An 18,304-nucleotide genomic window follows, 5' to 3' on the forward strand; every position below is an offset into this window, starting at 1 on the left:
CATATATGTTTAATTAAATCCCTCAACACTTTGTCTGTTTGTTTGTCTTTTGTTTTATGGACTTTGCCATTTTTTATTGCACATGCTCTCGGATAAGACTACTGGGGGCGCATTACGGAGCTAATGGGTGGACCCGGAGGAGAACTTCCAGCCCCGTGATTTGTTAATCGGGGGCTGGTCGACTTGTCAGTCCCCCTGTAAACGTTGCACTGGTTTGCGGAGCTTGTCCAACCCTCCCTGTCCTGGGGGACGCACGAAGTGGAGCGGCTGCGCTTGGTGTGCGTTTTTTGTTAAAGCCCTGATACCTTCACTGTGAAGGCTGGGCGCCGGGAAAGAGGATCTGGCCCCTCTTTGTGGTGGAGAGAAGAGGCTCAACTCCCCCCTCCTCCCCTCAACTTCCCCCCCTACACACACACATATGGCTCCTCTGTAGGACAGTTTCCATTTTTCATTCGGGATCGTGGAAGGGACGCCGAGAGAAAAAAAAAAAAAAAAAAGAGGGACAAAAAGGTCACCTGAAGTCGCGCTCACTTTGTGGGACCCCGAACATGGAGATGCAAAGGTGGTCCACAAGGTGGAAAACGAAACGTTGGCTTATGGATTCCACTAGAACTGCATTCGTCACTTTAACACTGCTTCTGCAGGCTGCTTGTGTCAGAGCAGGTAAGGAACAACGAGAGGCGAAGTGTCATGAAGTGTGAGCGGGGCTGAGACGGAGCGCCGGCTGGATGAGGAGGAACGGGTTGAGCGGGATGGTGGGGAGGGGGGAGTCGGTCGGACTTTGAGCGCAGCAGCAACAGGTTTGGATCCTCGTAGCGCGCGTTTTATTGTGGACACCTGCTGAAAGTTTACACTGTAGCAGACAGCAGAGCGCTCTTCTGCCGGAGACTACAAGTGCGTAAAAGTGTTTTGTCTCGGTGTCCAAGAAAAAGAGCAACTAAAACCTCATATTTACGCATGAATGGAAGCGTCTGCCCAGAGGATGAAACATTTCACTCTGTTAAATTGATCCTAAGCCGCTGGTATGCGCTTAGAAAGACCCGGGAGCAGAGCAGCGTTCTCCTTTTCTTCTTCTTCTTCTTCTTTTTTTTTTTTTAAAGATTCACTTCATCTCAAAGACACCTTTTTTTTTTTTAGAGTGGCGGTCCTCTGGGTGGATGTGGACGCGGTTAGCTGGGTGGATGTTTGTTGGACCCTTCATTTTGATGACATTTTTCATGTATTTGTGAAGGACTGCTTGGATGCAGTACTTGATAGGGTCATGATATTTCGGGTGCCATACGCATTAAAACTTCTTCTTAATAAAATATTTGGCCACTTGGGTGGCCAAACATCCCCAAGTGGGATATTTGGGGATATTTGGGGCCACATCCCTTGTAGCCTGTACAGCGCTCAAGATAGTAAGGGGAGCGGTGTGGTCGTCCTGATGTTGGGAAAGGAAGAGTAGCTTGATGAGAATGCAGGTGAACTGGAATCAGCTGGTGATATTTAACAGCATCCATGCTTTCCTGATAATGTCCGTATGGAGTGGCAAGAATGTCACCCCATCCGTCGAGTTGCAGGGATGTGAAATTGCAAGTCCAGACTCACTTTAATTGACAGTAGCTCCATATAATGCTTCAGTGGGTGTAATGCCATGACCCGAAGAGGAGATGGGCCCGACTGGATGGGTGATTAATTGAAGGCTGTGATGCAACCTGCAATTTTTGTTGGCCCACACAGCAGGCAGTCTGTTGGCACATGGCGCTGGGATAACTCCAAACTTCTGGGATGAGGTTTATTCTTTTTCTTTGTCAGAGGGGTTACACAAGGTCAGGCAGACAAACCCTATCTCCATGCTGCCCTGGTCCACACTAAAGGCCCAGTCACTGGTGTGTGGCCCGCTACCCTACCTCCACCCCCCACCCCTCGTCTCTCTCCAACTTCTAGCTTTGCACTCTGATGCTTGGTAGGCTGCAGGACAAGGCTGGGTTGTGTGATCGGTGGGACTGCTTCCCCTCTAAGTACTGAGCGCTTATTTGATGAGGGTCCTTGTTGCACTTCCCTATGATTTCGGAGCCTTCAAAGGGCAGGGCCTGCATGAAGAGCTAGCCCACAGTCATAATAGGCACTGTAGTCACATGGCTCAAGATTATTCAGGCCTCACACATTGGACGATGGACAACTGAGGTTTAATTTTGCGGAACATATGACGCAACCATTGGTTAATTCATTGTACTTTTAAAGGATCTCAAAGGAAATTGCGACAATAGCTCGACCAATTGGAGTCGGTTTCACTTAACATCGAGTTAAATTAGGTGTAACATCTAATTTAGCTTGCTGCCGACGCATCCTGCTGGATGACTGCTGAAACTGCACGCCGGATTTGCATAGTCTCACCTTTCCTGTTAACTCCTCTGCAGGTCCTGTCTCTTCATACATACGTTTTCAAGTATGCCGCTGCAGGGCCCATCTGTGTTCCTCTGTCTCAGTCAGTCAGTCCCTTCAGAGCTGTTTATAGCAGCCAGAGCGGTTTCTGCAGGGCGCTCCAGCAGTGTACAGACACGTTTTCTCAGCCCCCGGGGCACAAGCTCAGATGTGCATTCCAACAAAAAGAAGAAAAAAAAAAGTTTGCATTTTAAGAGGACTTTGCTTAATATGTTCAACTGGAAAGTTCAGAGCTTTGTCCACTGAAGCGTCAATGGATTTATAGCCTTTGACCTACCGGTCGGAGACAATCTGTTTGTCCGCCAGAGAAAGGAGAAATAGATGTCTTGGGTCAGAATTTAAAACAAAAATCATCACTGTCTTCTTTATAGCCATGACAACTAAGGTTTTTGCTTTACCATATACATGAATGATGATTTTCTTTTTATTATTTGTTTTTTTTTTTCCAAAGGGAGGCATACATTAGCATGAGTTGATGTGAGGAAAACCTAAGTAGGGGAGAGTGGAGAGAAGGAATGCTTTGAAAAACTGGGTAGGTCTGAGTGAAATTTCCTTGGTATGACACTCAGCATAAAGCCGTCTTGTTTTAGCCGGCAGCGTGATGGAAGCCGAAGGAAGCCAGAGGAGAGGAGGGAGAGCTGGGGGAAGAGGGCGGGGGTGGTAGGGGGTAATATATGAAGGGAGAGACATTCTGACGGAAGACGGTGTTAGAGTCTCAGGGAGCTGCAGGTGAAAAGGTTTCACCTGTGGTTTTTTTTCTATCTTTTCTTTTTTTTTTGCTACTGATTTACCTTGCTGTAAAGGCGTAAAAACAACATCAGCGCTTCCTGTTTGTTTTGGTTTTGTCGATCTCGGGTTTCTTTGGCTTCATCCCAGAGAAATGCCCTTGTGTTATCTCTAAGAAGACAGGGGTTTTACCGTGAACACGGCGCAGGTGTTGTCCAATCTCAAGTTGAAGTAAAGCTGCCCCTCCCATTGTTCCACACCTCCCAAGTCTGCATACGCTTGGACAGAAGAGACAGTCTAATATTTGAATCCTTCCTACTGTGTAGGCTAGAGAGTTTTCCTTCAGCTATGCGGCCTGTTTGCTTGTCCCTAAGGGCAAACACACCGACTCATCAGGTGCAGCCTTTCAAAGCCTGCACACACTCATTTGGGCCGCCTTAATGGATTGGCCTGTGCTTGTGTTTTCTCAACACCTCTGTGTGAGAGTCGCAGGCTGGACAAGCTGCAGCATCTGGACTGCTTGCATCTGTGCACAAACTCAGAGTGAGGTCGGCATTTTTTCTAAGAAACACGCTGGTTCTAGGCCTGTCACGATAACAAACCTTCCTGGACGATAAATTGTCCCAGAAGTTATCGCGATAAACGATAACATTGTTGTTTTGAGACCTCTTTCAGGAAATATAATGGTAATGGCATAGAAATAAAAGAACACTCTCTAGAAGATCAATAAACCTTAAATTTTAAAGAATATTTAACAATGGAAGTGGGCAACATTTTAAATATCCAAAGTAAATAAGCAAAACAACAAATAAAATGAATTGTGAACTCTGTAGCCAAAATTGTTCTTCAAAAAAAGGGCTAGTTGAGACCAAAGCACCAGACTGAAGACTTTTGTTGAACAGTTTTTGGTAGAAAGAGAAAAATGATTAATTATGCAAATGGAAATTATTGAGCTCGTTTTGATTTATCATGCAGTTAATTGATTTATTGCTTATAGCGGCAGACCTAACTGACTCATCTTGAAGTTGTTATTGCCTCTGTTAATATTTCAGCATTCAGACTGGAAGTAATGTTGCTTTGACTTAAATGCATGTTATGATTACTTGCTGTAATCTGCTTACATGGAGGTTAACTCAATGTGGGTATATGTAGGTGATTCTCATTTTTACTAGCTGAGAGGAAAAGGCTTAAGAGACTACAGTCATGTTTGCCTTTGACAAAATGCAGCCTAATGCTGATCGGCTTGCAGGGTTTTGCATGATGTATTGGCTGAAGCAGGTCTGTTCTTGTCGCATGCAGTTATGCGATGAACGCAGACGATGAAACATACGGTGCTGTAATTTGTTTGGCCTTTTATGTCTTCTATTTTTGCTGTTTTTATTGTCACAATTGAATATATGAGATCATCAAACAAATTTTTGTACAGAAAGAGACGCAGAGCAAGTTCAAAAAGAAGTTTTATTTCGATAAATAGGGCCAACTTGGTCTGGATACTCTACTATCTCAAAAACTAGTTACCCTCTGAGGTTAGCAATAATCAGCGTCACCCTATGCAACAACTGCTTTATTACAATATATTTACTTTTTTAGAATTCAGTTAAAATGGAGGGATTTCAAGCCTGGACTTGCTGTTTAAAGTCATGCCAGATCAGCCCAGTGAGGTTGAAGTCTGGACTTTGACTAGGACTCTGCAAAAATTAGCTTCTTGTTGTCACCCAGAAGTGTACCTCGCCATGTGTTCGTCTACATGAACCGAATGCGCTTGAGCTGAAGTTCACAAACTGATGACTGGATGTTCTCTTTCAGGATTTTTTGCTCAAGAGCAGAGTTACTGGTTCCCTCAATTATCAGCAAATCATCCATGTTCGGAAGTAGCCAAAGAAACCCAGATCATTACACCACCACCACCAATTTTGAATGTCAGCATAATGATAAAAAAAAAGAAAAAGTTTTTAATGCGTGTGTTATACCTGATGTAACAGAATGCACACATTCCAAAGAGTTCCACTTTGTTTTTCCTTCAGCACACAGAATATTTATTCAAAAGCATCAAGATGTCTTTTAGTAAAGGTGAAACAGACCTTTTGTTGTTGGCGGCAGTTTTGGATCTCTCCAATAGATTCCCAGTTTCTTAATATTGAATAATAAAAATAGATTTTCTCAGAAGCAGACGAGGCCTGCAGAACTTTAGGTCTTGCTATGAGTTTTTTTGTGACCTTCTGACTAGGCCTGTGGCGGTAAACGATAAATCAATTAATCGTACGATAAATTAAAACTATTGACGCCATTTTAATTATCGGCTTTATCGCCTTTTTCTCTTTCTGTTGATGACACTGAATGAAAAAAGGCTCAACTCCGGTGCTCTCCACTGACCCTCCTTCCTCATTTCCTTAGTGTAAAGCCCAGCGCACACGACACGATCTTAGAGCTGTCGGCCGATTGTCGGCCCATTTTCAAAACCTGACAGACCACACATTAGCCGACAGAAATCCTAGGTGTAACGGTTCGATCGGGTTCGTTCCTGCCGTGTGGTGTCCAACAATGGGTGCAAAATAATGGCTACAAGTCCAGTGAACTAATTTTAAAACCAGGCTTTAATCAATGCTTTACTACAATCTACCTGCAATGCATGTGGCTAGTGTCAGCGTAAAGTCCTGACTGAATGAAAATCATTAGAATATTCGATGTGCCCATTTTCTCTATTTAAATCTAATGATTACTGAAGGGCAACATAATATACAGACTTCATAATCTGCACTCTCTTGGCAGTATTTATTTCCACTTTGGCTATATGTTGTTTAGTTTTTATTCAAGTACATCTTTTGTTAATTTTTTGTTAGAATCCATTTTATTTTTGTTTTTGGTTGTTTTGTTTATTTTGTTTATCAGCTCCAGTGTTAAATGTTCTTCTGAAAATAAAGTGTATCTATCTTTGGCCAGAAATCACATGCATTATTACGTCATTTCCATTAAATCAGTGTAAAAAGGTCTTCAAACAATATTATCGTTTATCGCAATAATTTTTGAGACAATTAATCACTCAGCAAAATTTATCGTGACAGGCCTACTTCTGAATGAGTTTTTGATGGGTTTGCCACTAGTGGGAATGTTCACTACTGTTCAGTGTTCTCTCTAATTGTTTACAATGACATGTAAACCTTTTCAGTCATCGGACAGATGTAATTTGGTTTTTTCTTACAGTTTTCAGAATTGCTTTGAAGTGAGGCACAATGCTTTTGCTTGTTGGCAGACATATTTGTTCTGAGTGGTTTGTACTGCTCTGGCGAAGGCATTGGTTCAACTAATTGTCCTCAGCTGTAGTGGGAAAAAATTGAGGTAATTACAGTTATTTTATGAACTAACAGAGAGGGGGATTACTTTTTTTGTTTTTGCATAGGGCCAGGTAGGCTTGGATGCTTTTTAAATAAATTACCCTAATCATGTTGAAAAAACTGCATTGTAAAAGTAATTTTATTTATTCATCTTTTTCTGATATCAAAATTTGTTTGACATTCTGAAACATTCTGGTGAGAGAACAATGGAAGTAGGCAGAAACTTTGTTAGCTTTTAAAGATGGAGGCCATGTTGGTTATAGCAGCTGGAGGAGAAGGGTTGCTAATGCTAATGTAGAAAGGAAGCACTGCCTTTTCTTTGCTGTTTTTTTTTTTTTTTTTTACATAATATTGCTTTATTCTTTGTACATGGCAAGCCTTTTTGTTTTGCTGCAGAGTGGATTGTTGACCAAAGCTAGTTAGCATTAGCTTGTGTCCACTATTTTGAACTTAAACAGCTGATATTAGCTTAAGCAGTAAGCTTAACAGGCTAATAATGACTTAAGCAGCCGACAAACGTTTGCTAGTGTGAATTAAAGTGATTGACACCATCCACTGACACACATTAAAATTATCAGCATCATTCTACCTTCTTATGACGTTTTACATCAAGTCTGATCAGGTTGTTGTATAGTTCCAAGTCATGGAAGTGAAACCTGCAGTAAGTGTTGTTTTAGTTTGTTTGGCTCAGCTATTTCCCAGACAGTAATGGGCCTCGTCACACCGAGTTAGTGCTTTAGCTTGTCTTCAAGCTAACGCGTTATACTGAGAGGTTATTCTGACAGGAAGAAGAATGATGATTATGCTCCCTAGGGGATTTTGTGGGAACACACAGAGGCTTCTTTATGTGAAGTGCACCAGACTGAAGAGCCTTATCAAAGTAAACCTACCCAGGTGTGATACAATTCCAACTCTGTTGCTACTTTGTTCATTATGGTGGTTGGTATGCTCAGTTATTTCCCGTCTAGGGAGCCTGTAAAACCGGGTTCCTGCAGCACTTCCTAGCACAGCTGTTTAGACATGTATGAGTGATTTGCCTCAACACTTTATCAGGATGCTATTCAAATTTTCACTTGGCAAGATAATGTTATTATTTATAGTCTTCATGCCATTTAAAATTTGTTTTCTGGTAAAGAAATAAAAATGGTCAGTTCACTCCTTTATCCATTATTCACTTTTGACATTTGGGTTGATTGTATCCGGCCTTTTTGTTCTATGAACTGTGTCAGGTACCAACCACAAGGAGGTCATATTCTGTCACAAGGCATATTAGTCGTCTTGGTCTGAACAATGATTAGAACAACAGTCAACAGAAATTGAACTGAATCTAAATTATTCAGAAAAAGAAAACGCCTATTTTATTTGAAAACTTTCATAGCTGTTGATCTCCATAATTGACAGAAAATACAAATTTACCAAGAAAAGTAAACTGCAATGGCTATCTAGATGTGTGGTTTGTTTACAGGTACAAAGTGGAAGTAAAGCATGACAAAAAAAAGTAACGCATAGTCACAGAATCGGGGTATGAATCGGCACAGAGACAAACTGATCCATAACTGGCTCAGACAAAAACATATTACCTCCACTATATACATAAAAAAAACTCTTCATATTCCGACCTAAAAAATGCTCACTTAAGCTAACCAACGTGTTTTCAACATCTTTCCTCCACTGTTGTTTGAACCTGTAGGTTTGGTATGTTGTAAATGTTGTATGTTGTCTCTTGTGGAAAAAAAATGAGAACTTGAAGTGAAAATTGTTCATTTTATTTATACAGTCTAATGAAATCAGAAAGTCTCGAGTACAATGAACTGATGTTCCATTTTCTCTTTGAACAGCAGAGCCAGTGGACGTCTTAAAAGCGTTAGGATTTCAAAATTACCCCGAAGGAGTGACAAAAGTAACGGGATTTTGTGCAAACCGAAGAGCATCGAAGTCAGACTCAGCCTACAGAATCGCCAGGCAGATCCAGATCAGCGCCCCCACCTCACAGTTATTCCCTGGTAAGATGAACCGCTTTGTTTCTAGTTCGTTTTGCATATGTTGGTGTGCAGTCTGATGAAAGCATAGTTACTCACTGTTTACTATTTAGTAGAAATCCGACCACAAGGTACAAAACTTTCATATAAATCATCATAAAACTTGAACTACCTTAGTTGGTTGCAGTTACCCAACCAGTTCCTGTAAAAACTTCACCTGCCTGTTCTGTCCTTCTGTTTTTCATCCAGGCGGCGTTTTTCCTGAGGATTTCTCCATCCTGACCACCGTGCGCCCCGAGTCTGGCCTCCAGTCCTTCTTGCTGTCCATATACAATGAGCAAGGAGTTCAGCAGCTGGGTGTAGAGGTGGGACGCTCACCTGCTTTCCTGTATGAGGATCAAACTGGCAAGCCAGCCCCGGAGGACTACCCCCTGTTCACCTCTCTCAACCTTTCTAATGGAAAGTAAGTACATTTTCTTTATTCGATTAAAGCCTGTTTATGCTCAGAAAGATTGGTCTGGACTTACGGATGATGGTCATACAGAGAAATTTGCATAACATCAACTCGAGCCAATTGAGGGGTCTGAGATTTTGCACGGGAAACAATGCAAGACGTAACATTTATGTTTCAATGCTGTTTTCTACGGCTGCTTCAGAATGACCACGGCTCCAGATGTTTTACAGATGTTCTTCAGTTATTTCTTCCTTTGATGCATTACTCATTTGATCATAAATGTGTTTTCATGCTACATCTCACAAAGGCAAGACAAGACATGATCATTGCAGTATTTTTGGTTAAACTAAGACTTAACTTTTTTATTTATTTATTTATTTTTTACAAATTGTGAAGGGCATTTCAATGAATCTCTCATAAGACCAGTTCAAACATTGCAGTGCTTCTGCTCCAAGGTGGTTCTAATGCTCACAAATGCATCAGCAATGCCCTTTTTGTTTTTACAAACAGTTCAGTTTACAATTAAGCACCATTGGTTTGATCAGTATAGCTATTTTTAAAGTTAATCCAATACATTACAGCCGAAAAGCTATGTTAGCATTGTTAGCGAGCAAAAGTTAGCATTTTTCACTGCTTTGTTTTGCTCTGAAGATTTTCCTACATAAACAATTGGAGTTTTGAGGATTATTTAATGCTATAGGAGCTAGCTTGCCTGATGAGAAATCTTCATGAATTGACATTGTTGACACAACAGGGAAACTCAAGTACTGCTACTTCCTTATTTCAAAATAAGGAGAGATTTCTCAAATAAATTAGATAAAGCACAAACTGGCATATCTGTAGTTCTTGTAGTTCTCTACATGAAAACGATTCACAATCTGGCAAAAGCTGAAAAGTGCTTACAATGACAAAAATCCATGTTTATTCGTAATAAATTTAACATAGTGTTTGTACTTCTTTTTTTTCTTCTGAGATTTCCATTAAGTCTTGATTTAAAGCAGGAAGCCAATCCAGTTGCAGCACAAGTTGTCATGACTGGAATATCCGTCTCGTCTGTGTTCTGTGGGTACAAAACAAGTCAGAGACAAGAAGACGTTGGATTACTGAGCCTCAGCAGTGCTGTTATGGGCAAACTGACCTCATCCATGAACTCCCTGCCTCTGTTATTTTAGAGCGGGGGAAGCAAGGAGGGGATAGAAGAAGCTCTACATTTCCTTTCTGCCCCCTTAGATTACCTTACCCAAACCAGAAACAGTTCTTCTAACCCTTGGGAGAAAACCTGATTATCCACTCCCAGCTGAGTTGTCACTCAGATCTTTGAAGCTGAAAAAGGCCCACATACAGGTGCAGGATGAAATGACTCAGCACACTGGACTTTTTGGGAATCGTAAAACTACAAATAGAACTATTAGCCAATTCTGTCTTTTTTTTTTTTTTTTTTGGTTTTTAAAATCTGTGTTCATGTCTATTGCTATTATAATCTAAAGTGTTAAAATGTTATTTAAAAGCCTTGGAAATGTTGTTCTTTTCAGCTAGTTTTTTTTTAGTAAATTATACACCGTTTATGAATTTCTGTCTATGAAATCATGTCCTCAGCAGAGGATTTTACCAATTCTTGTTTTGGAGGCAGTCCAAGACTAGATCCTCAGTGACTCAGACTGTGTATTGTCTGCAGTTCCTGTGGAGTCTTGTGTGCTGAGAAATAATAGACACAGCAAATATTCTGACAAAGAGAAAAATACATTGCTCTTTTAAAATCTCTATGTAAAGTTAAGTTTCACATTAACAGAGATAAAATTGATCAAATCAGTTTGATCATCTCAAAATTCTACATAAACGATTTGCAAAATACTGATTTGCATGTATTGTTTCATATAAGACGTTGCTGTACTGATCTCTTCTGTATTTGTGGACACTGTCAAGTAATACTTTGGTATTTTTGAACTGAGGAAGCAGACGAGCAGTTCATAACTTACTAAGAGGAGTTAACTGTTCATTCTCATTTAGCTCAAATTCAGAATAATTGGTCTCAGATGCTAATGCTAACAGTTAATCTGAGAGAGGCCCAGACCAAAATCTACACCCTTAAAATTACTCTAAACCCCCCAGATACCTCAGTGATTACAGATAGTTTTAGTTTTATGAACCAGAATAATTTGTCCCAGATGCTAATGCTAACAGCTAGTCTGAGGAGGGCCTTGACCAAAATCTGCGGTCCTAAAAAAAACTACATCCAAAAAGGTGATTGCGGCTAACACTATTTAATGAACCTTTACACTGTTGACACATTTGCGTTGGGTGTTTATTTACACAGAAGTTGAGGATTATTTACACAGAAAATTGTAGGCTAGAAGCAGTGCAGCCCCACTGATGTTCTTGTGTGAAACAGGCAACATAACAATATAATACAAATGTAAACCGGTATATTTTAGCAACATTTTATTGATTTTTACACATTTTTAATATGGCATTATTAGTAAATGTTTCACACATGAAGATCATTGGTGGTGCACTGCCTCCGAACCTTTCTTTAGAGTGTGCAAATGCTAAAGGTTCATGCTAGTTAGCATGAACCTATGATGCGTTGGTCTCTGTTATGCGAACAGTTAGTTTCAATCTTCAGGTCCAACTTATCTGGGTGTATACTAAAATTAAGAGTTACCAACTGCAGGTAAAATTTTATCTGCTTACCTTTTAGTAGAACACCCCTTTAAGAAATCCTGAACTATTCCTTTAAGTCAGCATTTGTTTGCCTGCTGTATAGGTGACAAGTAATCCTTTGTGCAGCACTGTTGAGCTTACAGGGTATTGCACGTTTATTTCTCCCTAAGCTCCATTGCCTGCCCTGGAATGTGTCTGCATGGTTTAGCTGTGTTAAACTTACCAAATGAATGAATGACTATCAGATCAGAAATGCTACTTTTTGGAACCTAAGCTTTCTAAGTTCTCATCCTAAACCGTGGCATGGCAAGGGTCTCATCCTTGGCCTTAGAAGAGTGTTTTGACTGCACCTCCTGTTCTGTCAGGAAAAAGGCCTTCCTGGATCTTGACACACACTTTCCACAATGTTCACCACGTCTGTCATGCCGAGTAACCCAGAAGGAGGATTAAGTTTGGAGTTTAATGAGTGTAATCCTGTGCTAAATGGGGCAAAAGTGTGGGGCCAAGAATGTGGTCCGCTATTGCCTGGAATGCAATAGCTCCTGAACGTAGTGACGAATGGTGGAACGGCAGCGGAGGTGTCGGACTCACATGCGACCCTAGGCAACCATTTGAGCTCATGAATAATTTCTACTCTGGTGCTTGAGGATTCTTGAGCCACAATGTTTTTTGTATGTGAAATGAAATTATTCATTCAATATGTTTCAATACCAGCCCCTGCTGGGAAGCTGGAACCGAGCCCACCAGTCAGAGATCTGGAGGAGGCGTACAGTCTGGACAGACTGCCAGTCTATCACACAGCCAACACGCCTGGTTTTAGACTAGGGCAGGAAGTGTTAGAGTGCCTGAAAAGTTCCTATAGAATGGCTCCTGCCAAGATTTAAAGCTGCACTACGTAACTTTTACAAAAAAATGTGTTTTATTTTTTACATATTTGTTAAAACTCTCATGTTGTGACAGTAAGTTATGAGACAGATAATCTATGAAAGAAGTCAAGCTCCTCCACATCCTCCGTGTGCTGCTATTGCTGTCTGAAGAAGTACACCGCTCCCAGTCAAAAACAACCAATCAGAGCCAACGGCAATGCTAACGGCAGGGAAATCACTCACAGTTGCAGGAAAACCATTTATCCGTTGTCATCGGTGGCTATGCTAACTAGCATTAGCATCCAGGACAGACCCTACTGATGGGGAGGAGCTCACATGACCATGATTGACAGTGCTAAGACCTCTTTAGGTCTAGTTAAACAATAACTAGACTTAAGAATCATAATTAAACTAGAGTAACAAAGAATAACTAGACACAAGACATAAACATAATAAGCTAGAATCACTAAGAAAGGACTGAACCAGAGTAGAACAGAAACACGGCTGATCTAATCACAGAAAAGGAACCAAGGAAGACAGAAATGAACAAAACCTCAAACCAACTCAAACCCAAGATTGTGACACTCCAGTAGTCTTACGGCCTGACTCGCTGTCTTGACTTGATTTCTGTTAAATTTTTTGTTCACAAAAATTGGTCAGACATTTTCTTTTTTGGGGTTTTGCTCTTGGATCCTTTGTCAACCACACTTTGTAAACACACTGCGGTGACCCCAAGCATTTAATCAGTAGCTTTCAGATTTGTTTTGAAGATTTAGAAGGGCTCTCTAAATGCATTATTATTCTTATTACCACAGTGTTTTATGGAGCTGAACGTTACCTTTTCTGTTTGAGTAACTTCTGCTTCCCCTTGACTTTGACCAGGTGGCGCCGTGTGGCCATCAGTGTTGAGAAGAAGACGGTCACCATCATTGTGGATTGTACGAGGAAGATCACCAAGCCTCTGCTCAGGAGTGACCAAGGCTCCATCAGCACCAACGGCATTACGGTGTTTGGCACCAGGATCCTGGATGAGGATGTTTTCCAGGTAAAGCTTTCAGAGGTGGACTGTCTCAAAGCGTTTCTAGTGAGTTCCTTCGACTTTTAGCAAATCTGCTGAGATAATTTATTTTCTACATGATTTAGGTTTATCCTTTTCTGCCGGCGAGTAAGACTTGTGTTGTTTATTTATATTCTGTCAAAACTTCTCTCAATTTGAGAAAATCCCAACAAAGGATTCAAGGTTTCCCCAAGAAAACTTCCTTAGCAGTGATTCATCCAGCAGCCCGTCATGTTTTTGAGTGACAAACTGTTTAAAGTTGACAGGAAATTTTAAAATATCACTTGATAATTATGCGTTATTGAAAGATTAATACCCGATCACCATCTATAAAGTTTTAAAACATGCAAGCATTTTAAAAAGACTTAAATAAATGAGCAATGCTTAGCCTGGTGGGGGCACAAGTAAAGCCTGGTGACCCTCCCAGGCTTATAATACACTGAGGGAAACCCTGTGGTGATGTCATTGCTTTTTTTTACCCAGTTGCTAAAGCGGGCACACTGTTTAAACTTTCTCATTCAGCACAAAAGGTTTGTTTTACTGATTTTTAAGGATCATCTACAATACTTTACTTGCCAAAAATGAAATGGGTATATATGGTCTTTTAACATCTAAAGAAACAGATCTCTGAAGACCCATCGTTGCTCTTTTTAGGGATCGAGTCCTGCTTGAAAAGTGCAGTAATTACAGGAAGTACAGGCTCCGTAAAACAATTTGTGGTTAGAACAATGTTTCAATTTTTTATGAAAAAAATATTGTCTTACAGAAATACCGCTAAAATCTGTATCCTGTGTTAATCGCAGTGTTTTGCTTTTTTTAAAATGGTTTCCAATAATGTTGTCATGTTTGCACACTAAATGCAAATCTGAGACACTTTCACATATTGACAAAACACTGGCTCTCATTTAAAGTAATATGAAAGTGTTTCTATTAAAAACAAAAGAACAAAGAACATACAGAGTTGACGTTTAATGTCGATCTCTAAGACAGAAAGTTATAACATAATTAAACACTCTTTCTCTTCAATTTAAAGATCCCGTAACCACGCAACACTGGATCAATGGATTTTGATGTAGGTTACATTTTACACATTTGTCTAACTTGTTGCAGATGCAAAAATAATCTGCGAGGATTGTGCATATCTTGATGCAGCTAGAATTAATTTGGTCACCCACCTGTCATGAGACGCACATACTGATAGACTATTGTTGTTCTCTCAGCTTCTGACTTTTCTTTGCCGGACACAAATGTAAAGCTATGATTTGTTGATTTTTTTTAATGGGTTTTGTCTCTTATGAAGCACTTAAAGTCAGTAAATATACCAAATATTGGAGGTTTTGGATTGTAGTTTACCGTACTTTATCACATTGCTTGTTTTTAATAGTTGGTTTGGAATCAGCCCATTTCCCCCCTGCCCTCCTCCATCTCTGATTGGTGACCATCAGGTTCGGCTCTGAAAAATCAGACCATTTTTTCTGTTCATTTAATGCATCACAATTAAAAAAAAACTCCAACCATTTTCAGTCTGTAAAGGCATCAACTGAAAGCGTGCGCAAGAAAACTATTAAAAATGAAGTAAAGGATTGTGACATATAGACGTAGTTGGTAACACCGTTGCCTTGCAGCAAGAAGGTCATGGGTTTGAATCCCAGCCTGGGATGCATACATTGGTTCTAATTTAGCTTCTTAACACAGCTGACATCACTGTTAGGCTATTTGGTCTTTATAAATTGTCTTTTGGTGTGTGTATGTGGGGGTGTGCACCCCTGTTTGCAGTGTGTCTGTGTTGCCCTGTGACGGACTGGCAACCTCTCACCCAATGACCACCTCGGTGACCCATATAGATGATGAATGGATGGATTGTGACATACAGTATGCTCGGATATCTGTGTGGCACTTTCATTTTTCATTTTTTATGTATTATTGTCTATACCCAGAAGTGTGTTAGGTCAGTAGAACGGCAAAAGCTTTGAAGCTGGAAGTGTATCTAATGCTTTCTTTTATTTTCTGTCTATTTTTTTGTTTCTGCTCTTCTCGGTGATCCACAAAACCTCTTTGTATTCGTGCACATTTTACGGCATTTCAAAGAGAAGCTACGCTGAGACATGACGTCAAATTATTCAATAATTTAATAATGTAGAAAAACCACAACTCTTCAGTGCGATAACGGAACTGATTGACTAGATATTACAAGCTGTACTTTTTTTTTTAGAAGATGACATTTCTCCTTTTGTTTTGAATCATTTTTCAATTCTTGATTTAATCATTTTGACCAAATATTTGAAATATTTAAAAGCACAACAACATCATCTTTATTGGAAGTAAAGTTTTTTTTGTGTGTGTTTGGGATCCACGCTTCATTTTTCATAAACATCCATTCATGCCCTACCTGCCTCAGGTTGGAAGTGACCACAGAAGGGACCTTGCTGGGATGAATGGAGGTCTTTCATTCCGGCTATCAGGCCTCCTTTATTTCCTCAAATATTCCTGTCGCTCTCTCTCTCTCTCCCCATGCGTACCTCCTCCTCCCTCCGTACCCTTCCTACCTTGAGGCCTTCCCCCGTGTGCCTAACGCATGAGACCGTCTATTCATGCCCAGCGGACACGGCCTGTCTGAGTCGGGCTCACATGTAGAGGCATACCTGGGCCTTTACCTGCTGCCTTTCAGTCATCTGAGCTGAAGGAGTACATTGTGCTGAAAGCCTCAGCCACCAGCGTTGCCTGGAGACACATCCGACATACACACGCTATGGTTTTTGTTCGGAGTTGTCTGCTTGTGATCAGTGAATTCTTATTGAAATAGTCGCAGTGAAGGATGTTTCCTGACAGTTTTTTCTCCCCCCACGTGTGCATGTTTGTTGATTTTAGACAGCAGATTGCCTACTTTTCACTTCAGTTTAGATCTGTTTCCACTTGTTTTGTCTACCTGTCCCTATTAACCGTTAGAATTGTATAGCATGCAAAAAGAGACTGCATTTGTAAAAATGTTCTGGTGTCTTGACTGGTTATATATTCATAACTTTTTGGGCAAGAAAGCACTGACAAATTCAGTTTGCTGTTTTCCGGGCAGGAAGGTACCAAAGGCCGAAAATGAACATGCAGGATGTCATAGAAAACATACAATACAATGTTTCCCCCAGAAAACTTGCTACGCCCGGTGGTTGGGCGCTAGGACACTCAGTCATTCAGCGGGCCGTCGTGTTTTTGAGTTAAAACATGTTTAAAGTTGACTGAAATTTTAAAAATACCACTTGATAATCATGTGTTATTGAAAGATTGGAAGATTAACACCTGAAGACCAACTGTAAAGTCTTATAAAATGCAAACATTTTTAAAAAACTGATATAAATATGCAATGCTTAGCCTGGTGGGGGCACAAGTAATGCCTGGTGGCCCGCCAGGCTTATAATACACTGGGGGAAACCCTGCAATACATCTCATACAGCTTGATTATGGCAGCATCGTTTTGTCAGGGAAGGTGGTCAGAGTTTATAAAAAGATTCACAGATGTCAATGGAGGCCATTTCTGAAAGACAAAGGCTAAAAGATTGAGAGCCGAAGGTTTGGCAACATTAAACTAGGAACAGATTGGCATTAACGTTGTTATGGTCCATTTTGGGTCATTTTTTATATTGTATTGTGTCGGTCAGATAAGTAGAGTTACTCTGATATTAACAACCAATGTTTATTTACACCTTGTTGCTGTTTGTGTTTCTGGAGGTGGAGGGGAGGAATTTTGCCATAATGTTCTTTGTTTGGTCATTTGACAATGACAGTGACACAAAAGTGTAAATGCTTAGATGAAACGATGTTGATGGTGATCTAATCTTTTCCAGTTTAGAAAAGAAAAATAGATATAATCATATTATGTCGTATTGGTAAATGTTGCTTATCAGCCATAACAGAAATAAAAATATCAGCGATGCACCGACTTTTTTCATTTACGTTACCGATACATATTTCTAAGCTTTAGTTTGGGCCGATACCAATCTCATATTGAAAAAGAGTGCTGACTTGACCTAAATCATTTCTTTTTTTATAAATGCAGATATAAATGTACTGAATTCTAAATGTGTTTGTTAACTCTCCAGCAGTACAGCACACTGAAATACACCGGTAGCTTCACAAGCTTGGTCAAAAACAATGTAAAAACAACTCAATCTTAATTTGTAGAAAGTTGGAATTAGGAGTATAAGAGCCAACATAGAATAAACAACACAGCTTTGTGTTTAAAGCACAAAGCTTAGGATGAATAGGTCCGCCCTTATGATTCTGGCACATTGTCACCGATACCCAATCCAGAACTTTTTTCAACCCTGGGACTGATACAGCTAATAATTCCGGATCAGTGCATTTGTAATTAACATCGGATATCGATATCAGCCCAAATTTTTAGATCATTACATCCCTAAATACACATTTAGTTCTATAAGGATGCAGTTAGGTAAAAACATATTCATCTATTACATTAGCCCAATCAAACACCAGATCCAATTTCAATTTTGACTACGTGGCAAGACTCTTAAAGTGCCGTTCACGTGACCCGTCTGTCCAACTGTTCTTGAGCTTTTTTTTTTTTTTTACAAAAAGGCATAGACAAACATTTTAGTCTCTAGACATAAACCAAAGGATATGCAGCTGCAGGTTTTTCCAATTTTTATTTTACATTTTGAAAAACCATGCAACCCCCCCCCCCCCCCTTCCACTTTGCTATCATGTGCTACTTCATGTTGGTCTGTCCCATAAAAATCCCACTGAACACATTGATTTCTATGGCAATTTTGTCAAAATGTCATAATAAG

General features: G+C 40.2%; 1 protein-coding gene across 8 annotated transcripts in view; it reads left to right on the forward strand.

Moving 5' to 3' along the window:
- The first annotated feature begins 247 nt into the window (after positions 1-247).
- The window catches only part of col11a1 (collagen type XI alpha 1 chain), a 98,165-nt gene continuing 80,108 nt past the window's right edge, over positions 248-18,304 (forward strand). For all 8 annotated transcript variants that reach the window (XM_023326579.1, XM_023326576.1, XM_023326581.1 and 5 more), the window contains exons 1-4: positions 248-663; positions 8,324-8,488; positions 8,714-8,927; positions 13,328-13,490. In XM_023326579.1, the coding sequence (XP_023182347.1) occupies positions 549-663; positions 8,324-8,488; positions 8,714-8,927; positions 13,328-13,490 (657 nt within the window). In that variant the 5' untranslated portion in view covers positions 248-548. The remainder of the gene's footprint in view (positions 664-8,323; positions 8,489-8,713; positions 8,928-13,327; positions 13,491-18,304) is intronic.

The sequence above is a fragment of the Xiphophorus maculatus genome, chromosome 21, assembly GCF_002775205.1.
Source record: "Xiphophorus maculatus strain JP 163 A chromosome 21, X_maculatus-5.0-male, whole genome shotgun sequence".
Lineage (NCBI taxonomy): Eukaryota > Metazoa > Chordata > Actinopteri > Cyprinodontiformes > Poeciliidae > Xiphophorus > Xiphophorus maculatus.